Consider the following 17,372-nt stretch of genomic DNA (forward strand, 5'->3'; position numbering starts at 1 on the left):
ACCATGTGCAGCACAGGTTGGAGGCCACAGATGGAGAGCAGGCGATGAAAAACGGCTGAGGCTTCCGGGCAAGCAGATAGGCAGAGGCTACTGTGAGGAACAAGCAGGTTTAAAAAATGACAGGCAGCCAGGCGTAAAAGAAGCTGGTCTGTTGTTAGTAGCAGAAAGATAGTTGGGATGTTGGTAGGTGTGCAGTCGTGTGATCGTGGCTGGCAGGGCAAATCTACAAAGTTCTAATGGAATGCAGGGACCTATTAAGAGAGCGAGAGTGGCCTAGAGCAGGGACAGAGACGGAAATTGTAACAGCCACCAGTCTGCTTTAAATCTCTGCTGTCAAGCTGCAGACACATATTTCAAAGCCTGTCCCAATAAATCCAGAGTGGTTGACACCACTGGCAGAGTGTTTCTCCTGCTTATAAATCGACATAGTTTGTCGAGAATACGATCCTCTCTGTTTCATCACTCGATGAAATACAGCAAGTGATAAGTTATGGGAAGCCTTTTTTAAAAAGGCGCCTCGTTTCATGTGTAATTTGCGGCATGTGTCCATACTCAGTTGCTCAGTTGCCGCTGCTAACTGGTTTGAGGAGGTGAAGGAGAAAAAAGAGAGAAGAGAGACGGGAGTGAAAACACGAGATAAGAGCTTTAAGATGAAGGGAGGTGAGAAAGAGATGTTGAATGCTACGACTTTCCACTTGGGCTCCCCCCCCCCCCACGTTTTTTTTTTTTTTTTGTTGTTGTTCATTCATCCACAGGTCTGGGGTCTCATTTAAACAGCTCGGTCTGCCTCTCCACAACAGCAGCCGGTTATTACTCACCACTGGATGCTGTCTACTGACACAGTTTAGCTGAGAGCACAGAGCTGGGCCGTGTGTCCCTCACACAAACCGAAGAGCCAAAGCAAAGGCGGCTCAATTGTGTGTCTGAGCACACAATGACAGAAATGTATTAAAATGGCTAAAACTGTCATTTCATTTACTTGCGTGTCTGTCGGACAACTTGTGGTGTGGCGTTAACAGGCTTCGCGAACAGCTTATTAACTGCTCTGTGAATGTGTCTGATCGTTGGTGTGATCGTTATTGAAGCTGATGAGCAAGCAAAGAGAAAAGTGGGAGGGTGGAGACGGAGAAGTGGAAAGGGGAGAGAGGTGAGGATGGAATTAAAATTTCCTCTCTTCTGCCCATCTTTGCTGCTTCTCAAGGAAAGGAAGTGTCAGTACATTTAAGCAGCCACAGTTTTTGTTGTAGGCCTTTTATGTGTCACTCCATTTCTAGAAGGGACCCATATGTGACTGCTTCGTCTCTGGCTGACGAGCCTGTGCGGCCGTGTTTCACACTGAATGACAGAGAGAGAGAGAGAGAGAGAGAGAGCAAGAGAGAGAGAGAGAGAGCAAGAGAGAGAGAGGGAGAGGGGAGGCTCACAGGGAAGCTCTGAGGGGCAACAGATCTGGTTTGCTCGGCTGAAAGACCAAACAAGAGATGGATTTTTGCACAACGTGAGAGAGGAGCAGCTGCTTCACATAAGAAAAATAAAGGTCTGTATCTATTCCTCTTTCTTTTCTCAGCAACTGCATGCATGCTGCTGATGCTTCAGGCTACTTTGTTTTATTTTACAACATTTTTCCAAATTATTATAATGAACCAGACAGAGCAGGGAATCTGTTGATGAGATCTATAAGGAAGGATCCTGCTAAACACAGAGAGATTATTCAGCTTGAACTCATCTCTTCATTCACAGACAACTTTATTTATGGTTTATCAACACCCGCAGAGCTGCGGTGAAGCTGCTGTCACCGGCAGCCTTTCTGTCAAAGTCAGAGAGATTTAAAAGGAAAAGTGTGCGAGATGTACGCATGCATGGCGGGAAGAATTCATTTTAGTCACCAACTTGGAAGGTGAGCGGGATTCCGGTGTGACAGTTGGGAAAAGGAGGAAAAGCGTGACAAGCGATGAGTGGGGCAATTGTTCCCCCCAAGAGGGTGAGGAAAGCGTCCTTTCAGAGCAATCCTGACAAGAGCGGGGTTTGTTTGCATTTGAACTGATGTATGACTCACTCAGCTCATCATAATAATCAGAGAGTAAATGAGCTGCACAGGCAGAGTAACTCAGCATCGGGTTTTATGCCACGGCGCTCAGAAATATCAGGAGTAATTAACAGATATGAGAATGAGGTGTAAAAATACACTTTACCACAGGGATGAACTAACAGACACACACACATACACACAGTGAAACATCAAAGCAAGGAGCTCATTATCCACACTGGCCACTGACCAAAAAAATCGTCCAGTGCTTCCTATTCATGATGATCACTGTTCCTGTCTGCTCGTGGGTTAACTCATGCTACCTTATTGTCAGTTAGATTAAACCCTTCGCAGCACCTTTGAGATCTCACTCCAATTTGGCCTTTTGAAAGCAGCACTTTCATGCCCTGAATATCTGAGAGAATCAGATAGCAGCTTGAACACCGGGGCACGACCCCCAGTAAAGCTTTGAGTGCAGTCAGGTGCGCTTCGAGATTTTGCTATTGAAATGTAAAAAGCTCAGAATAGAAACTGCAGTTTGCTCTTTAGTAGTTTTGCAGTCAGTTCAATTCCTCCTTTTTCTAAATCTGGAGCCTCTTCAGTTATGTTTATATTTGTGCACATTTTTTTAATGCTTTGCTTAAGTGCACAAAAAACTGGAGATGATGTTTGTTGTCATGCTAAACAAGAAGAGCGGAGAAACGGTTTACAGCTTCTGGTGAATATTGTAACATCTGTTTCTTCATACTTTCATCATTCCTGCATATCTCTGACCCTTTGTGCGTTATCTGTGGTATTTGCAACTGCAGAAGCAAATTGGAATTCATGTGGTGAGGCTTAGGTCTGCTTTCAGCTGATCTGGCTTTGAATGTAAGATACGTAGCATGGCTGAAATCCAGGTTACTTTTATCTCCTGGTAATCTGCTATTTGGACTATAGAAGTATACATACGCATGTGCAAGTGTTGCATGCATCCAATACAATGTATATCCCCAGGATTTCTGGGTTTTTTTGGCTCCTCTTGTGTGCTTTTTCGTGCATGAAAAAGTATGTGCGCATCGACACACATGCACACACTTCCACAAAAGAATATGGTCCAAATGCCATGACATTTTGAAACACATGGATGTTGTCCATTATTCATGAAGTGAAGGGCTAGTACCAGAACTAAACAAACACGAGAATCCATCTCAGTGGGAACTTTCAGTTTTAGTAAATATTTGCATAAGCCGCATGCATGGATTGTTAAAATTCCAGCAATGGCCGGGCCTATTTTCTTTCTCGGACACCACAAGGTTTAATAAAAAGTTGCAGAGAGGCTCCAAGGCTGTCTCTGTTTGGCCCTGAATGAGCATGAATGGTGCTGAATGTGAAAAAAAAAAAGACTTGCGTAAAGACTGAACATTTATTAATCAAGTAATTAATATTAGACTCATACAAGGCTTACAAGAAAGCACAGTAAGATTTGCTTTGTTCTATGATTTTATCGACACATCGGGTATAAAACTGCAAAGACGTGCACTGTCCAGCAATATCAACAAGCATAGAAGAAAAAAAAAGACGATATGCACTAAGAAATGAAAACATGCAAAATAGGACAAGAGGGCTGATGGGGACGAATGGGCAGAGGCATAAGCTGAATGGTGACCGTGAAGAAGATTACACAGAGATGATGAGAAAATTAGGAGGGTGTTGGGTGAAGAACAGATTGAGAAAGTGGAGCACGGGAAGCTACGCGGCACCGTGTCTCAGAAGGAGTTTGGCTGAACATACTCCAGTAGCAGAGGATGAGGTTGTTTGAGGAGAGACCTCAAGAAATTGTGCAGATCAAAGAGAAGGAGTTTGATCAGGAAAAAGAGAGAGCCTTGGGAATCGAGGCTCACTGTCTATAGAGATAGACCAGTGGCAAAAATATAAAGTCTAAGAAAGCAACAGTGAAGATACGCAGAGAAATTTGCTGAAGTGTGCAGCAGACAGCCGTGTCTATACAGAACATATTTCAAGTTCATGACAAAGCCCAGAAACCAATGCTGCTATAGGAATAAAAAGCTGAAATACTTAATCAGACACAAGTCATATCAGAGAGCAAAAAAAAGAGAGCACTTCAGCAAGAACCCACTGATGAGCTCCAGGCTGCTAGACTCAAGAGGAAACATGAGAATAAGAGGACTAAAAGGCAGAACAGTCTCACAGTGCTGAACTCTGTGCAACCCTGACTGGGAATAAAACTGGGAGAAAAGTATTAAAGGACAGAGATGTAAGTCATGTCAAGTAAAGTTTGCTGATGTCCAGCCTCAAGGTACGGCCCTCACTCATCCTATTTCCTCTCAGAGGAGCAGCTACCAGCAGTGGTGTTCATTCTCTGTTGGAGAGGCTGTCCAACAGAGGGGCCATTCTGGCTTTAAAAAAGCAGCTTCTGCTCAGAGGGAGGTGTGAGAGCAGTCCAGATCACACTTCAGTGAATCTGAGATGTGGCAAGAATAGGAAGACATTGACAGCATGGATAGAAAAAAATGTTATATTGTGTCTATTAAAAAAAGTGTCTCTCTGAGCAACAATTTAAGATCACAAAGCTTTTAATTATGTTGCTGACCTTACACCTAGAAAATAAATCCTGTTTATTTGTAATGATGTAAGGATTTTCATGAGGTATTAAGCATGCCTCTTGCCCCCAAAATGGGCTTGAATATCTGATATCCATGTTTATGAGCAATCTTAATAAAAATCATGAATTACTGAGCAGATACATCATTTTTTGAGACGACAACTCTGTGGGAGACACATAAAAAGATGGGAATAAAGCGCACACATTAAAACAGGCAAAAGAAATTAAGTCCATCTTCAGCAGCCAGCGTTTTATCTTTAACCCTCTGTCAGAGAAAGGAGGTGTAGGCTCAAGGGCAAATAACCAACGATCTGTCCAAAGTCAGCAGAATCAATAGTGAGCAAGGCCTGATTGCAGCAAAACATTATACATTATACAAAACCCAGATCCAGCACAACCAGAGAAAAACAAGAGATAAGACGAAGGCCACTTAAAATTTTAACTTAACACAGTGTAAATATTTTTGCTGACAGCCTTCTGGGATCTCGTACACTTGTGCACTACATCACTGCCGGATGCAGTTAAGGATCAACAAAGAAAACTTTTGCAACAGACTTGATACATAAAGTCAATGACTTGGGTTTCTACCTGACACTAAAATGTGAATTTAGTGTAACCTTCAGAAGGAAGAAAAACCATAAATTTGTTAACAGAAGCATGTGATGTGAGATTGCTGACTCACTGGAGGCAGGAATAAACAACTCATGTTCCAACACGTGAAAGCCAAGCCACTTTTAAAATTTATATAATTTTCCTGTATAAAGATAGATCATTTTCCCAATTAGTCCTCTGTGTTCTCTGTACTACATTTGCAGCAATTCCTAAGGAAAATAGCTACTGGTATTTATTATATGTAGGCGGGTGTGTGCATGTGTGTGTGTGTGCATGTGTATGGCTCACCTCTCCAGAGTCAGAAGGACTGCATGGCCTGCCCTCTTAAAGTAGATTAGCTTAAAAAAAGAACTGAGCGTGCATCGTTGCCTGGATACAAAAAGCATCATTAAGCACAATTATCAGCCACTTCAGCTCACAATGAACAAGCTTCAGTGCAAATTTCAAAACAACATATCATTAAAATCAACAACCTATACAGAGGAGGAAAGAGTGGTATGGAAAGATGAGGCCAACAGGTAAGATGAGGAAATGTGGCTGAGAAGAAGGAGAAGAAGAGAGATTTGAAGCTAGATAAGTAGGCAGGAGTTCACTGGCAAGTTTTTGGGGATGTTTCAGATGTATACACAACTAATTACTGACATTTTTTTTACCTCAATATATTGGAAATCTAATGTGACCAAAACATTTTATGCACTAAATGAAAGATGTCAGGTTGGGAGAGAAAACAGTACAGAGAACGATGCATTGCAAAAAGACAGCAGAAGCAATGAAAGGCAATGTGAGCAGCGTGTGCAGGGAATATCAATACAAGTTTCCAAAAGAGTCTGGGGGAAAAAGAGAGGCACTATAAGCTAACAAAAGCGGCAAGACCGTTTTTCACTGGGCCAGGACAACCATTGGGAGCGTTTGATAAAGAATACAGAGTTAGGGCAAGAGAGCACGCAATCACAGAAAGGCTGCAGCCCAACTCATTCCTCCTCATTATGCTGTGCATCTCCCTGGGCTTTAAATTAAAGAGAGCTAGAGTTATTGCCAAATGTACCATCCAGAGAGAGACAGTAAGAGAATAAAATGGAGTGAATACGTAGGGAAGAAAAGATTCTGGGAATGGAGTGCCAAATTGCCAAACTTCATAAGCAAAAATCATCACAGAAAGTTTTGTACCAAATGAAATTATCTGAAACTTTGTGCAACAAAACAGATTGTATATAAAAGATGGATATAGCCACTGTTTGTCACCCACTGGTTTGCACATTCAGTTCAGTTTTGTTTATACAGAGCAATCTCAGATTAACAACTGCCTGAAAGCGCTTTACATTGTAAGGTACATAACTCAGATATTAGACAGAAAACCCAAACAATCCGATGATCCCATATTAATAAGCACTTGGTGACAGTGGGGAGGAAGAACTCCTTTTTAACAAAAAGAAACCTCTAGTAGAACCAGCCTCAAGGCCACGACAGGAGAGCATAGTGGAGGACAAGGACAAAACATAAACTATTCAGCAATATGTAGAATATAGTCAAGTAAAGAAGAAAGTAGAAAAGTGAGTTTCCAGAAGTGAAAATCCCCCTCATTTTCCCCACTGGGATTTTGATTTGGAGTCACTATATTGTAACCATTCAGCTATCCACTGTTACTAAGTGGAACATTGTGGCATGGTGCTATGTGTTGCTGTGGAAACCTATCAACTTTGTGTTATTAATAAAAAAGTGTTTAATTTGCAGTGCTGTGGAAAAGAACTCTACCCACAATCCTCAGCTGAAACAGAGATCTCTTTGATTGGTGGAGGTTACTGTTATCATGGAAATGTTTAAACTTCAGAGAGCGCAAAATCTTAGAAAGTGAGAGCGGTGGATGCAGTTAGGAGCACCATATCAATATTTAACTACACACACAACACACACACACACACACATATATATATATATATATACACACACAAAACTATTATTATTATTAGACGTAGTAGTAGTATACAATATTTTAGATGAAAACAACTCCATTCGTGAAGGCTTGAAGTTAGTCCCTTTGGAAGCTGGTATTTGGTGTGCATTTTGGCATGATTAGTTCATTCACTGCCAAATGTATTTAAGTTGCACAGTCTTTTCTTTTATTTATTTATTTATTTATTTATTATCCAAATCAAATCTTTTAATGGTCATATTCACTTAGTAGCTTATTGGCTTGGTTCAAGTCTTATAACTCTTTGAGTAATGATTTTCCAAAGCGTCAGTGGATAAAATGAAGCTCTTAAAAAAGTGGGCAGGCAGCCTTAACTGTAAACTTTATCAAAAAGGAGCCTAATCTTTTACACCTCCCACCATTTATTACCTTATCTGAAAGAAAGGCAGCACGGTGGCACGGTGGTTAGCACTGTTGCCACACAGCAAGAAGGTCCTGAGTTCAATTCCACCATCAGGCCGGGGTCTTTCTGTGTGGAGTTTGCGTGGGTTCTCTCCGGGTACTCCTGCTTCCTCCCACCGTCCAAAGACATGCAGCTTGTGGGGATAGGTTAATTGGATAATCCAAATTGTCACTAGGTGTGAATGTGCGAATGAATGTGAGTGTGAATGGTTGTTTGGCCCTGCGACAGACTGGCGACCTGTCCAGGGTGTACCCTACCTCTCGCCCTATGACAGCTGGGATAGGCTCCAGCGCCCCCCGCGACCCTGAAAAAGGATAAGCGGAAGCGGATGGATGAAAGAAAGCATGGAGTGCTAAGCTAATAAGCATCAGTTGTTAGCTAATGTTTTAGCAAACTTCGTTTGCTAAGACTATCCACAAATGGCTAATTAGATGTAAGCAACTTGCTAATAAGATTTGAACTTTCGGTTTACTGTGTGCTACTTAATCAACTGCATGACAGGGAATTATTTGTTAGATAACAAACAGGATCGAACAGAAGTAGAAATTTCTCAAGTTTTCACTGAGTAGCTTGCAGTTTGTAGTCACTTCTGGGTAAATCCAAATTTAGAGATGACTTATTTAAAATTTAGTGTGAATGTCTTGAGATACTAACCAAAACTTTTGGCCTACTGATGAAAAATGCAATTAATTAATCAAAATAGTGTCAAAAAGAAGCTTCCATAAGGTTAGCATGGACTTCAGTTGCTCAAATGTCCATTTGAAGAATTTCAGTTTTGTACGTCTGTATTATCATTTTTCAGACCCAGGGGTTTGCTGCTTGGGATTCATCAGTGTATAATAATATATAAAAAATACTAATGACTGTAACAATGTAGCATTATGAGCGTTTAATAGATTGAAAATGCTTATAACTTGCATTCACTAGCTATTCAACTTGCATCATTTAATCTCTGCCAATTCAGAATAACAAGCAGCTAGTTCAAGCTTAGTTAACTAATTAGCTTATGAAGGTTAAATCTACTAGCTAACTGTCCCTTTGTAGTATTATTAAATTTAAAACACAGTGTTCATTGGTCAGGTTAAATAAATGATTATTAGTCCACATCAAACTGATTTGGTGTCTGAGCAGCAAACTACAAAATTGAGAGAACACTTTGTGACACTGAGACAAGTTTATAATGTTTTTATTAATATTGTCAGAGCAACATTCCCAATTTCCGGAATGAAACATCATAATGAAATGAAATGGCAAAGCATTTAAAGTGAAACCTTCCAGTTTCTAACATGTTTTTACATTGTAGCTACTTCCGCAGTTTTCAGCAGCACTGATCTGATTAACAGAGGTGATTACTGCAGATCAAAAGGCAGGAGTATAATTTTCTCCAGCCTTAATATCGCACGAGTGGCCGGGCTCACATATGGGGCATGCTGAAATGTAGGCTATAAAAAATGGGGAGAAAAGGAGGCCAGGAACAGAAGATAAGAAAGAAGTTGAGCTCATACCACTGGGAGATGAAAAGTGTGCTGCTGACCTCTAGCTTTCATACCGGTCATGGTCATTTATTCCTCGCTTTGAAGTGTCTTTCCTCTGCTGTCATAGATCAAGTCAAGACACAAGGCTGGTCTAACCCAAATTCAGCACAGCCCCCTTCCCCTCTGTGTCTCACCAGCACAAAGACTCTGACTGCTCCTCCAGCGGTCGCTCGCATTTCCTCGCCAGTTTCGTGCCATGCAGTAATTTGTGATGGAATATTATTAACAATATTAATATACAGTGGAGGAGGATTGGTTTTCATCTGTCTTTGTGAAAGCTGATTATAAGGGGTTTAATTTCATCAGATAAGGATGGCTTCATTTATGAGCACGCACAGCTTTGGGCACCGAGCCTGACAGGCATTCAATAAGACAAGCACTCCCCCTGCTGTTCATGGCAGTGTCATCGGCATAAATAAAGTAAAACAAAAAGCTTCCTGACTTTTAATCTGAACAAAAATCCTTTTTTTAATTGATCATTTCCAACCAAGGCTGTTTGGGATTATGTGAGGGTGTGGGCATCAGGAAGCATCTCCCATTCTTCAGCAGACAAAGAGAAATCACTTTTTAAAGGCTTTTTGTAAATACTGGATTTTTAAACTAAACGTCTTTTTTCTCCTCAATAAATTTCCCTCCTCTTCCTTTTGTCTCTCTTGTTATTCCATGACGAAACAACAGTCAGGATGTCTGGGATTGACGTTCCGTTGATGGACCAAAATGAGACCGGAATCTCGTCAGTAGACAATGGGACTTTCCTCCGTTTCTCCCCGACCTCTGCCTCCACATCTGCGGCCGCCTCATCTCCGGGGCGTCCAGGGAATGTTTATGTTTATGTATGGCTCTTTCTCGGCCTGCTGGTGTTCCTTCTGACGCTGCTCGTCATTTCCCTACACAGGCTCAAGAACATCATCTCCTCTTCTTCCTCTGTCCCCGACTGCAGCAGCGAGGGAGGAAGCTCCTTCACCAACATGGAGATATGTAGCATCTCATCTCAGAGGTCCACCATCTCTGCACTCTCCACCTGAGGGATGTGGGAGGGAGCACATACAGTACAGACATATGCACATGTGCTCTCATTGGTGCATGCCCATGCAAACAAAGGCAAGCATGCACACACATATAAAGCACACAGAGGTCCAGCACCTCCTCACTGTGACATACAAACACAAAAACCTTTTGTCAGCCCCAAAGAAGCTGACATAATGGCATTACAGTCCGTGCATGCATATTCTAATTCTGGCGGGGCCATGCAATCTGCATAGGCACAGGGGAAATATCTGCTCATAATGTGATGAAGAGGTCTTGAAGGGTGAGTGTGAATGCACCCTTCTGAGTCTTACTTTCACAATTAAGACAAATGAATCTGAGATTCTGCTTTCCCTTTGCGGGGAACAGCATAATGAGGGACTCATTATCTTTTCTCCTCTTTTTTCTTTTTGTCATTTCTCGTATTGCACTCGTGTTCAACTTAGAAGAAATACTATTGTTTGAAGTGAAGCTTTGTACAGCATGCTTCATAATGTCTGTAGACTACATTGCAAACTCGGTATAAAAATCCTATTAAAGCTCTTTAACTTTGTACATGAAGTACATAGATGTGTCTCAGCTGTTCAGTAAGGTTTTGGAAATGAAAAGGCAAGATACATCCAAACTGTGATCACGTCAGGCTTGTAATCATTCAAAGTATGAAGAAAGGAGGTTGCACAAGAAGAGGACCGATAACGGTGATGTGGATGTGAAGGTAAGAAAGAAATGACGCTTGGAGACTTGACAGACAGGCACCCACGGACTCCAGCTCCAGACAGGCCAGGTCAAAAGTGCCATCAACTACAAGAGGAAATTCCGAGCCTGAAAGACAGGTCTACCAGCGCGACAGATTACCACTCTTGCCTGTCAATTTATAAGGCGTCCGATCCCGGTCTCCATAGAGACTACAGCAGCTCTGTGCTGCCATCAGCTTTTATTCCAGGCTTCGGTTAGAGAAATGGTTGTTTACTCTGAAAATACATCATTTACTTGTTTGTTATTTTTTTAATATTGTGAGTTGAAGTCTTTTTGACACTGTGACAAAAATGTATGGCACGTACAGAGAGAATTATTTGAAAACGGTTCATTCATCTTTGCCACACTTTGTCAGAAAAGTCAATAAACTGTAAAGACCACAAAGGCTCACAGATGACAGCCGCAAGCAATAAAAACAGCCAGAGCTGTCAGACTCCTTGACAAATCCTCACTGTTCTCCAATTAATCTGTGTATTTCAAGTGGTACGGTCTGACAGACTCAGCACTCCCCCATGTATAAACTTTAATCACAAAATCCCTTTAACTTCTATACATGCTGAAACATCACACTAATTAAAAAAGAGATTAGTGGCAATGCTTTCGTTTATCATTCCAGTTATAATTGAGGTGTTAATGGATTTGTTTGTCTTGCAAAATTAGGAAAATGGCTGTAGTACTAAGCATAAGATAAAGCATCAAATATACTGTAAACAAATTGGATGTAATTATTAGCTTTGCTGTAGTTTCACTTCAGCTCATTCTTCCCAATCCACGAATCCCTGGATTTTAATTTTTTTTTAAATGATTGAAAAAATGCCACATACAACCCAAAAATATATACAAAAATATGTATCCATTCATCTTTTATTATTAATATGTGGCCAATTCTGGTAATATCTTTATAAAAACTGTGCTAGACACATCAATAAGATTCCATAATTAGGTATACAAGACCTTAATAATTGAATTTTCGGTGGCTATACAGCTCAGTGGAAACAAAAGTGGGTACACAATATAGTAATAAAGCAATAATAACCATAAATAGAGTGCGGTATTGAACGTAGTTTTTAGGTGAGCAATGGTAGATGTAGTATAGTATAAAGTATAAATAAAGAGATTAATAACTAGGGCTGTTAATGTGCAAATAAAAGTAAGTGTAGTTTGTAATTGTACAGTTAATGTTTTACAATATGATAATATGTAAACATATTGGCCTGATTTAAGGTTATTACAAAGTAATAACTACCGCAAATATTTCCAGGTAACATTGATAGCATTAAATAGCACATTCAAATACAGATTCTTTTAAAACATGAGGTGGTATTAATTTTAATATTAAAATAGTGACCATAGCCTTGTTATTTTACTATATTTCTTATTGTAATCGGATTAATAAACACCCAGGTCAGTCAGTCAATCAGATTGTAAAGTTCTGGTCATTTTAAAGTAATTAGTTTTAAATCTAATAAAAAAAAAAATAGAAATCAAAATGTTTCAGTATAAAATTAAGTCATATCATTTTAATATTTCATTTATAATTTTAGACTATAAAATTCACTTTTAGTGGCATAAATTGATACTTAAACTAGTGTTATTTTCTACTGCCTGGTCATTTTAACTGTTTGGCATGTAAATTTTATCAAAACCAATGTTTCTCTTATTTAGAAGCACTTAAAACATAAAGAGATATATATTCTATATATTTATGAACAAAGAGCTGAGGCATGTTTAAAATCTGCAGACCTAGTATCACAGAGTAAGTGGCTTATGTAAGTAAGTGGCTTACTGAAGTGTCCATGGGCAAGACATTGAACCCCCAAGTTACTCCCAATGGCCGGTCAGTGACTTACATTTGATGCACTGGGTGAATATGAAAGGCGCGTTTTAGAAACTTTATTAGAAAACAAACAATTTCTTTCTTCCTGTTAAAAGGGCGTTTTTCCTTCCCACTGCTGCCATGTGCTTGCTCCCAGGGGGTCATCTGATTGTTGGGGTTTTCTCTTTATTATTGTAGTCTTTACATTATAAAGCGCTTTGAGGCAAGTTGTGTTTTGGCACTATGTAAATAAAATGGAATTTAATTGAAACTGAAGCTACAGTTGGTAAGGGCTCACAACAGAAGATTGGAAAAACGATGCATGGATCCATCCTGCCTTGTATTAACAGTTCAGGCTGCTTAATGAATAAATAAAACTGAATTGAATCAAATTATTAAATGATGTTTGATGAGAGCAATGTGTGGCCATTTTTTATAAGCAGCCAAGCAAGCAAGATTGTGTTTTTTAAGAGTTGCAGCAAAGCAGTAAAATAATAATCTGTTTATAGTTTCACAGCGAAAGTTCACAAATTCAACAACTAGTGTATAATTTTAGCTTTTAGTTTAATTTTGCACATAAAGATGTTCAGCTATGAGAACAAATGACTATTTTAAACTGGTGAAATAAAAGAAAATAGATAAAACTGAACCTCTAATGTCGTCTGTGAAATTTCAGGTTGTATAATCACTGTGACAACTTTCAGTGAGGACGGCTGTTCTGTTCCTGTGTTATTTGAAGAAGCTCCACAGGAGTAGGTTTAAATGGGTTCTTTAGAAAAGAACAATGCAGGAAATGCTGAAAACTGAAAGCGGTAATTTTGTACTACTAACAGGGTATTGATGTCTGTGATGCAGGATGTTGCTATTTTCACAAACAGGAAAGAAAAAAAAACAGCAGGTAGTTCAACGAATGACAAGTGTGTGCAAAATGCAGCGTTTTAACTAGAAATCGCATTTATGGAAGTAAGATTTCACTCAAAATGGCAATAAATGTACGCGTGATACACGGTTGTGATCAATGAAAAGCCAAGTCATCAAATTCTTTGCATATTTTATTTTCTTATCATGATTTTTTTTCCAACTCACACGTCATATTTTACATCTTTGCAATAAAACATGAATACAATAGTTTTTTTTTAGGGTTTCATAGATCCAAAAATATTTAACCTTTTTTTGGATACGTAAGTTGAACCTGTCGATAGAGTATGTGCATGTGCGCATTTGATCAAGATGGCTTCACACATACGGTACATCTCACATTTCATCCTCTCTCTCCGCCCTCCGCCCCGCCTCTATCAGCTACAGAATCATGATATTGCTTACAACTGTGAGGTTGTAAAACTTATAATCACAGATGAGCTCAACGTTTTAAATACAAACATCAATGCACAAATTATCCCGTAGGAAAATGGACCTAAACGAAATGGCAGCCGACCAGAAAGAACCAAGCTAATAAATAATGATATGTGATTGGTGCAAAGTGCAAATACAAAACAAAACTTTTACATTGATTTGATTCTCTCTCTTTTTTTTTTTTTTTTTTAAATAATCAACAAATGTGGGTAAGTGAAAGTTTGCGCTTCCAGTCTTATTCAGCTGATCAAGTCTCCCGCCAAGCCTGAACCGAGACTATATGTACATATTTGACAGAACGATCACCAAATATACAAAGGAAATCATGTCAGTCTTGTGTTCGTCATCCTTGGTGGCACTGGTAAGACCTCTTTATCATTACCTTCCCTGGCAAAACATTTACCACCGTTATTACCATCAGCCTTGTCAACATTATAATAATTATTACACAGTATTTTACATACAGCAAGTCATTAATAAATTAAAGGTGATAAGCGCAGTTCGTGTAGTGAAAGTAGAAGTGTAGACTCTGAAGGAAGCAGAGCCTTATTTACATAAAAATCTGATTTAAGCCTGCTGAGGGTAAAGAACAAAAAAAACCTAAATGAATATTCAAAAAAAGAAAAGAAAAGAATAAAACAGGTGAAATTAAACAAGATTAAACAATTTTAAAAAATTAGACCTTCCAGCAATTTTTCAAGGGTGAATTTAAGATCAAGCCAATAGCACCTGTTTTTGAACAATGGGTAGAGCTAGTTCATTTCTGACCATTTCTTATCAGTTTAGATACATATTTCATTAATTATCCACCCAATAAGCGATGTGCTGGCATCTCCTCAAATGAAAAGTAAAGAACAAAATGTTAAACATAGCCAAAAGAAAAGAAAAGAAAACCTAGGATTTCTTTGAGGAACAGCAAATGTACCAGTCCTGTGAGTGGTACAGGTATGAAAGACCTCTACAATATCTGCTCACCTTGCCTCCCCCTCCCCACTCTGCAGTCTTCTTATTCTATTAGCAGGTTTTGGTGTGTATCTTCTGGGTATTAAGTGTCTGTGGTTACACACGTGTGTGTGCGCGTACATACACGTATGCACAGAGGAAGCAGTTTCCACCAGCGCCGTCGCATCCTAAAATCAAGTGAACTTCACAAGGGAATACAGCCTAAGGTCCGGTACTTGTTTTTCCATCGTCTCTGAACCTGTAGTTTCCCCTGTGCTGCAGATACACAGCAGAATGCATCACCTCCTCGCCTCCCTCCATCGTCCTCTTCCTCGCACTGTCCTCAGTACCTGTTCTGGTGTTCGTAGTGCCAGCGGTTGAAGTCTATGTTGAATGCCACAATGCTGCCAGACGCCATGCCAGTGATCAAAGTCCTGAGGGCAGAGAACACAGTAAATCACATCTGCGAACCATCGAAACTTTTGCAATCACATCACAAAGGTGACGCAGTCTTTGTCCTCTTCCTGTTTTACCTCTGGTCGTGTGATAGGTCCATGGCACGGATTCCGGCATCACAGCCCGGATAGATGTAAAGCTGTTTGAAGTCACACGCCTGCCACACCTCAACAACTCCATTATCGCCTCCTGTCACCAAATTCTGCCCGTCACTACTTAGCAGGATTGCCTGGAAAAGAAAAAAAAGAGTCCAAGTTAAAAGAAGCTCTTGGTTTATGGCTGAATAATGCGAACACCAGTGTATGAAAATGTTTGCATTCGAGTAACCCTGACAGCTTTACCCGTGTCGAATCGTTGACCTCCATTTGTGCCAGCAGTTTTCCATTTATGCTGAAGTTGCAGAAGCGGCCTCTCTCATAGTAGATGATGCAGTGTCCCTCGCTAGACACCGAGATGAGGCGTGGCTGCTGGCACAGCTCTGGACCCTCCAGGGCTCTGAGCAGGTCCCCTGTGATAGTGTGGACGAGGCACGGGCCCTCTGAGGGAAAAGATCAAAGCAAGATAGTGTAAAGCTTTGGCAAAAGCAACATTCACTGTGATTAACGTTCACTGCGTCCACGCCACTGTTCTCTGATGTGCATCTTTTATAATTAAATTAAATATTTATTTGCAAATAAACCTCTTCTGGGCAAAGACATATAAAGATGTACAAACCTTTGGCTCCACTAATAACCAATCCCAGCTCCGCGCAGACGGACACACACACCACCTCGTGGTCATGTCCTGTCAGTACTGCTCTGGGAGCAGGATAGTCACCTGAGGAAAACACAGTTAAGAGTCAAACCACTACATTTGCAGTAAAAATGTTTCCATTGCTGTAAATATACAATAAACATGCTCTAATTATTCAACTTAATGTTTGACCTTGAAGCGCATTCATGCACTCATGTCCCAAACAACGACTAGTTAACTTGCACACATTCTGTATCCACCATTTCACCACTCACTGTTGTTAGGGTTGTCCCCTATAATATGGTGCCGCCCACTCCAGTACCACAGAAGAAGAGTGGCATCTCTGGATCCTGACACGATGTAGCAGTCTCCTCCAATGTAAGACTCTGACCTAGCCAGACACGTCACCACATCCCAGTGGCCAAAAACTATCTGGGTCAGCTTTCCTGTGGAGAGCAGGGAGGTAGACAAGTTTGCCAACGTGTGTGTGCCTCTCCTTATCAAACTCCTGGAAGGCGACGGTGGGATAAAAATGCTTCGTGATGATAACTTAATCAAGCCGTGTCTCCTTTTAAACCCGAGGATCAGTAAAAACAGCATCTACCTCCATGTGCCTGCATGTATTTCCAAAAAAGCCTGCATCTCTTCTATGTAATAAATTAATAAACATGCAAAGCAACGACTCTGACAGAATCATAAATTTAAGCTTCAAAAAGGAAGCTGACAGCCTCGAGGAAATGCTTGCTGTACTTAGTACTTGACATGACTTATAAATAATACAAAAACCAACCAGTTTCTGTGGAGTAAACACGGAAGCTCTTGTCCCAGAAGCCGCAGACGAGGATGTAACGGTTATCAGCAGTAACCACAAAACAGTGTGTGTTAATTTGGATGCTCTGGTCCACCAGGTCAGTGATCTGACGCTTGTTCACGCCTGAGTTGTTTGCTACATGGGAAGAAAAAGATGTAATCAGGCTAATGAGGGCAGAAAAATGGAAAATGGTTAACAGTATATCTAAATTCCCGATGCATCACGTGATGCTTTTGGCCACAGCTCCCCCAGTGATCTGGAAATTCCCTTTATCTACTTACAGAACATGTGTATCAAAACTATGGTCTGCAACTGCTTATATAAAAACAAGAG

The 17,372-nt window shown here is 40.3% G+C and overlaps 2 protein-coding genes across 17 annotated transcripts in view; one reads left to right on the forward strand and one right to left on the reverse strand.

Moving 5' to 3' along the window:
* The first annotated feature begins 1,210 nt into the window (after positions 1-1,210).
* On the forward strand, positions 1,211-13,160 carry sertm1 (serine rich and transmembrane domain containing 1). Its single transcript, XM_085289223.1, has 2 exons — positions 1,211-1,534; positions 9,826-13,160. Exon 2 carries the CDS (start codon positions 9,831-9,833, stop codon positions 10,170-10,172), a length of 342 nt encoding a protein of 113 aa, XP_085145349.1. The 5' UTR covers positions 1,211-1,534; positions 9,826-9,830; the 3' UTR covers positions 10,173-13,160.
* A 624-nt stretch (positions 13,161-13,784) lies between these two features.
* nbeaa (neurobeachin a) overlaps positions 13,785-17,372 on the reverse strand; it is a 98,937-nt gene continuing 95,349 nt past the window's right edge. For all 16 annotated transcript variants that reach the window (XM_085289220.1, XM_085289213.1, XM_085289219.1 and 13 more), the window contains 6 exons: positions 17,019-17,174; positions 16,504-16,674; positions 16,211-16,312; positions 15,838-16,034; positions 15,574-15,725; positions 13,785-15,474 (listed from right to left, as the gene is read on the reverse strand). In XM_085289220.1, the coding sequence (XP_085145346.1) occupies positions 15,384-15,474; positions 15,574-15,725; positions 15,838-16,034; positions 16,211-16,312; positions 16,504-16,674; positions 17,019-17,174 (869 nt within the window). In that variant the 3' untranslated portion in view covers positions 13,785-15,383. The remainder of the gene's footprint in view (positions 15,475-15,573; positions 15,726-15,837; positions 16,035-16,210; positions 16,313-16,503; positions 16,675-17,018; positions 17,175-17,372) is intronic.

This window comes from Mchenga conophoros, linkage group LG10, assembly GCF_057382185.1.
Source record: "Mchenga conophoros isolate Kocher_MC1m ecotype Shallow Benthic linkage group LG10, M_conophoros_male_GT1.1, whole genome shotgun sequence".
NCBI classification, from domain to species: Eukaryota; Metazoa; Chordata; class Actinopteri; order Cichliformes; family Cichlidae; genus Mchenga; species Mchenga conophoros.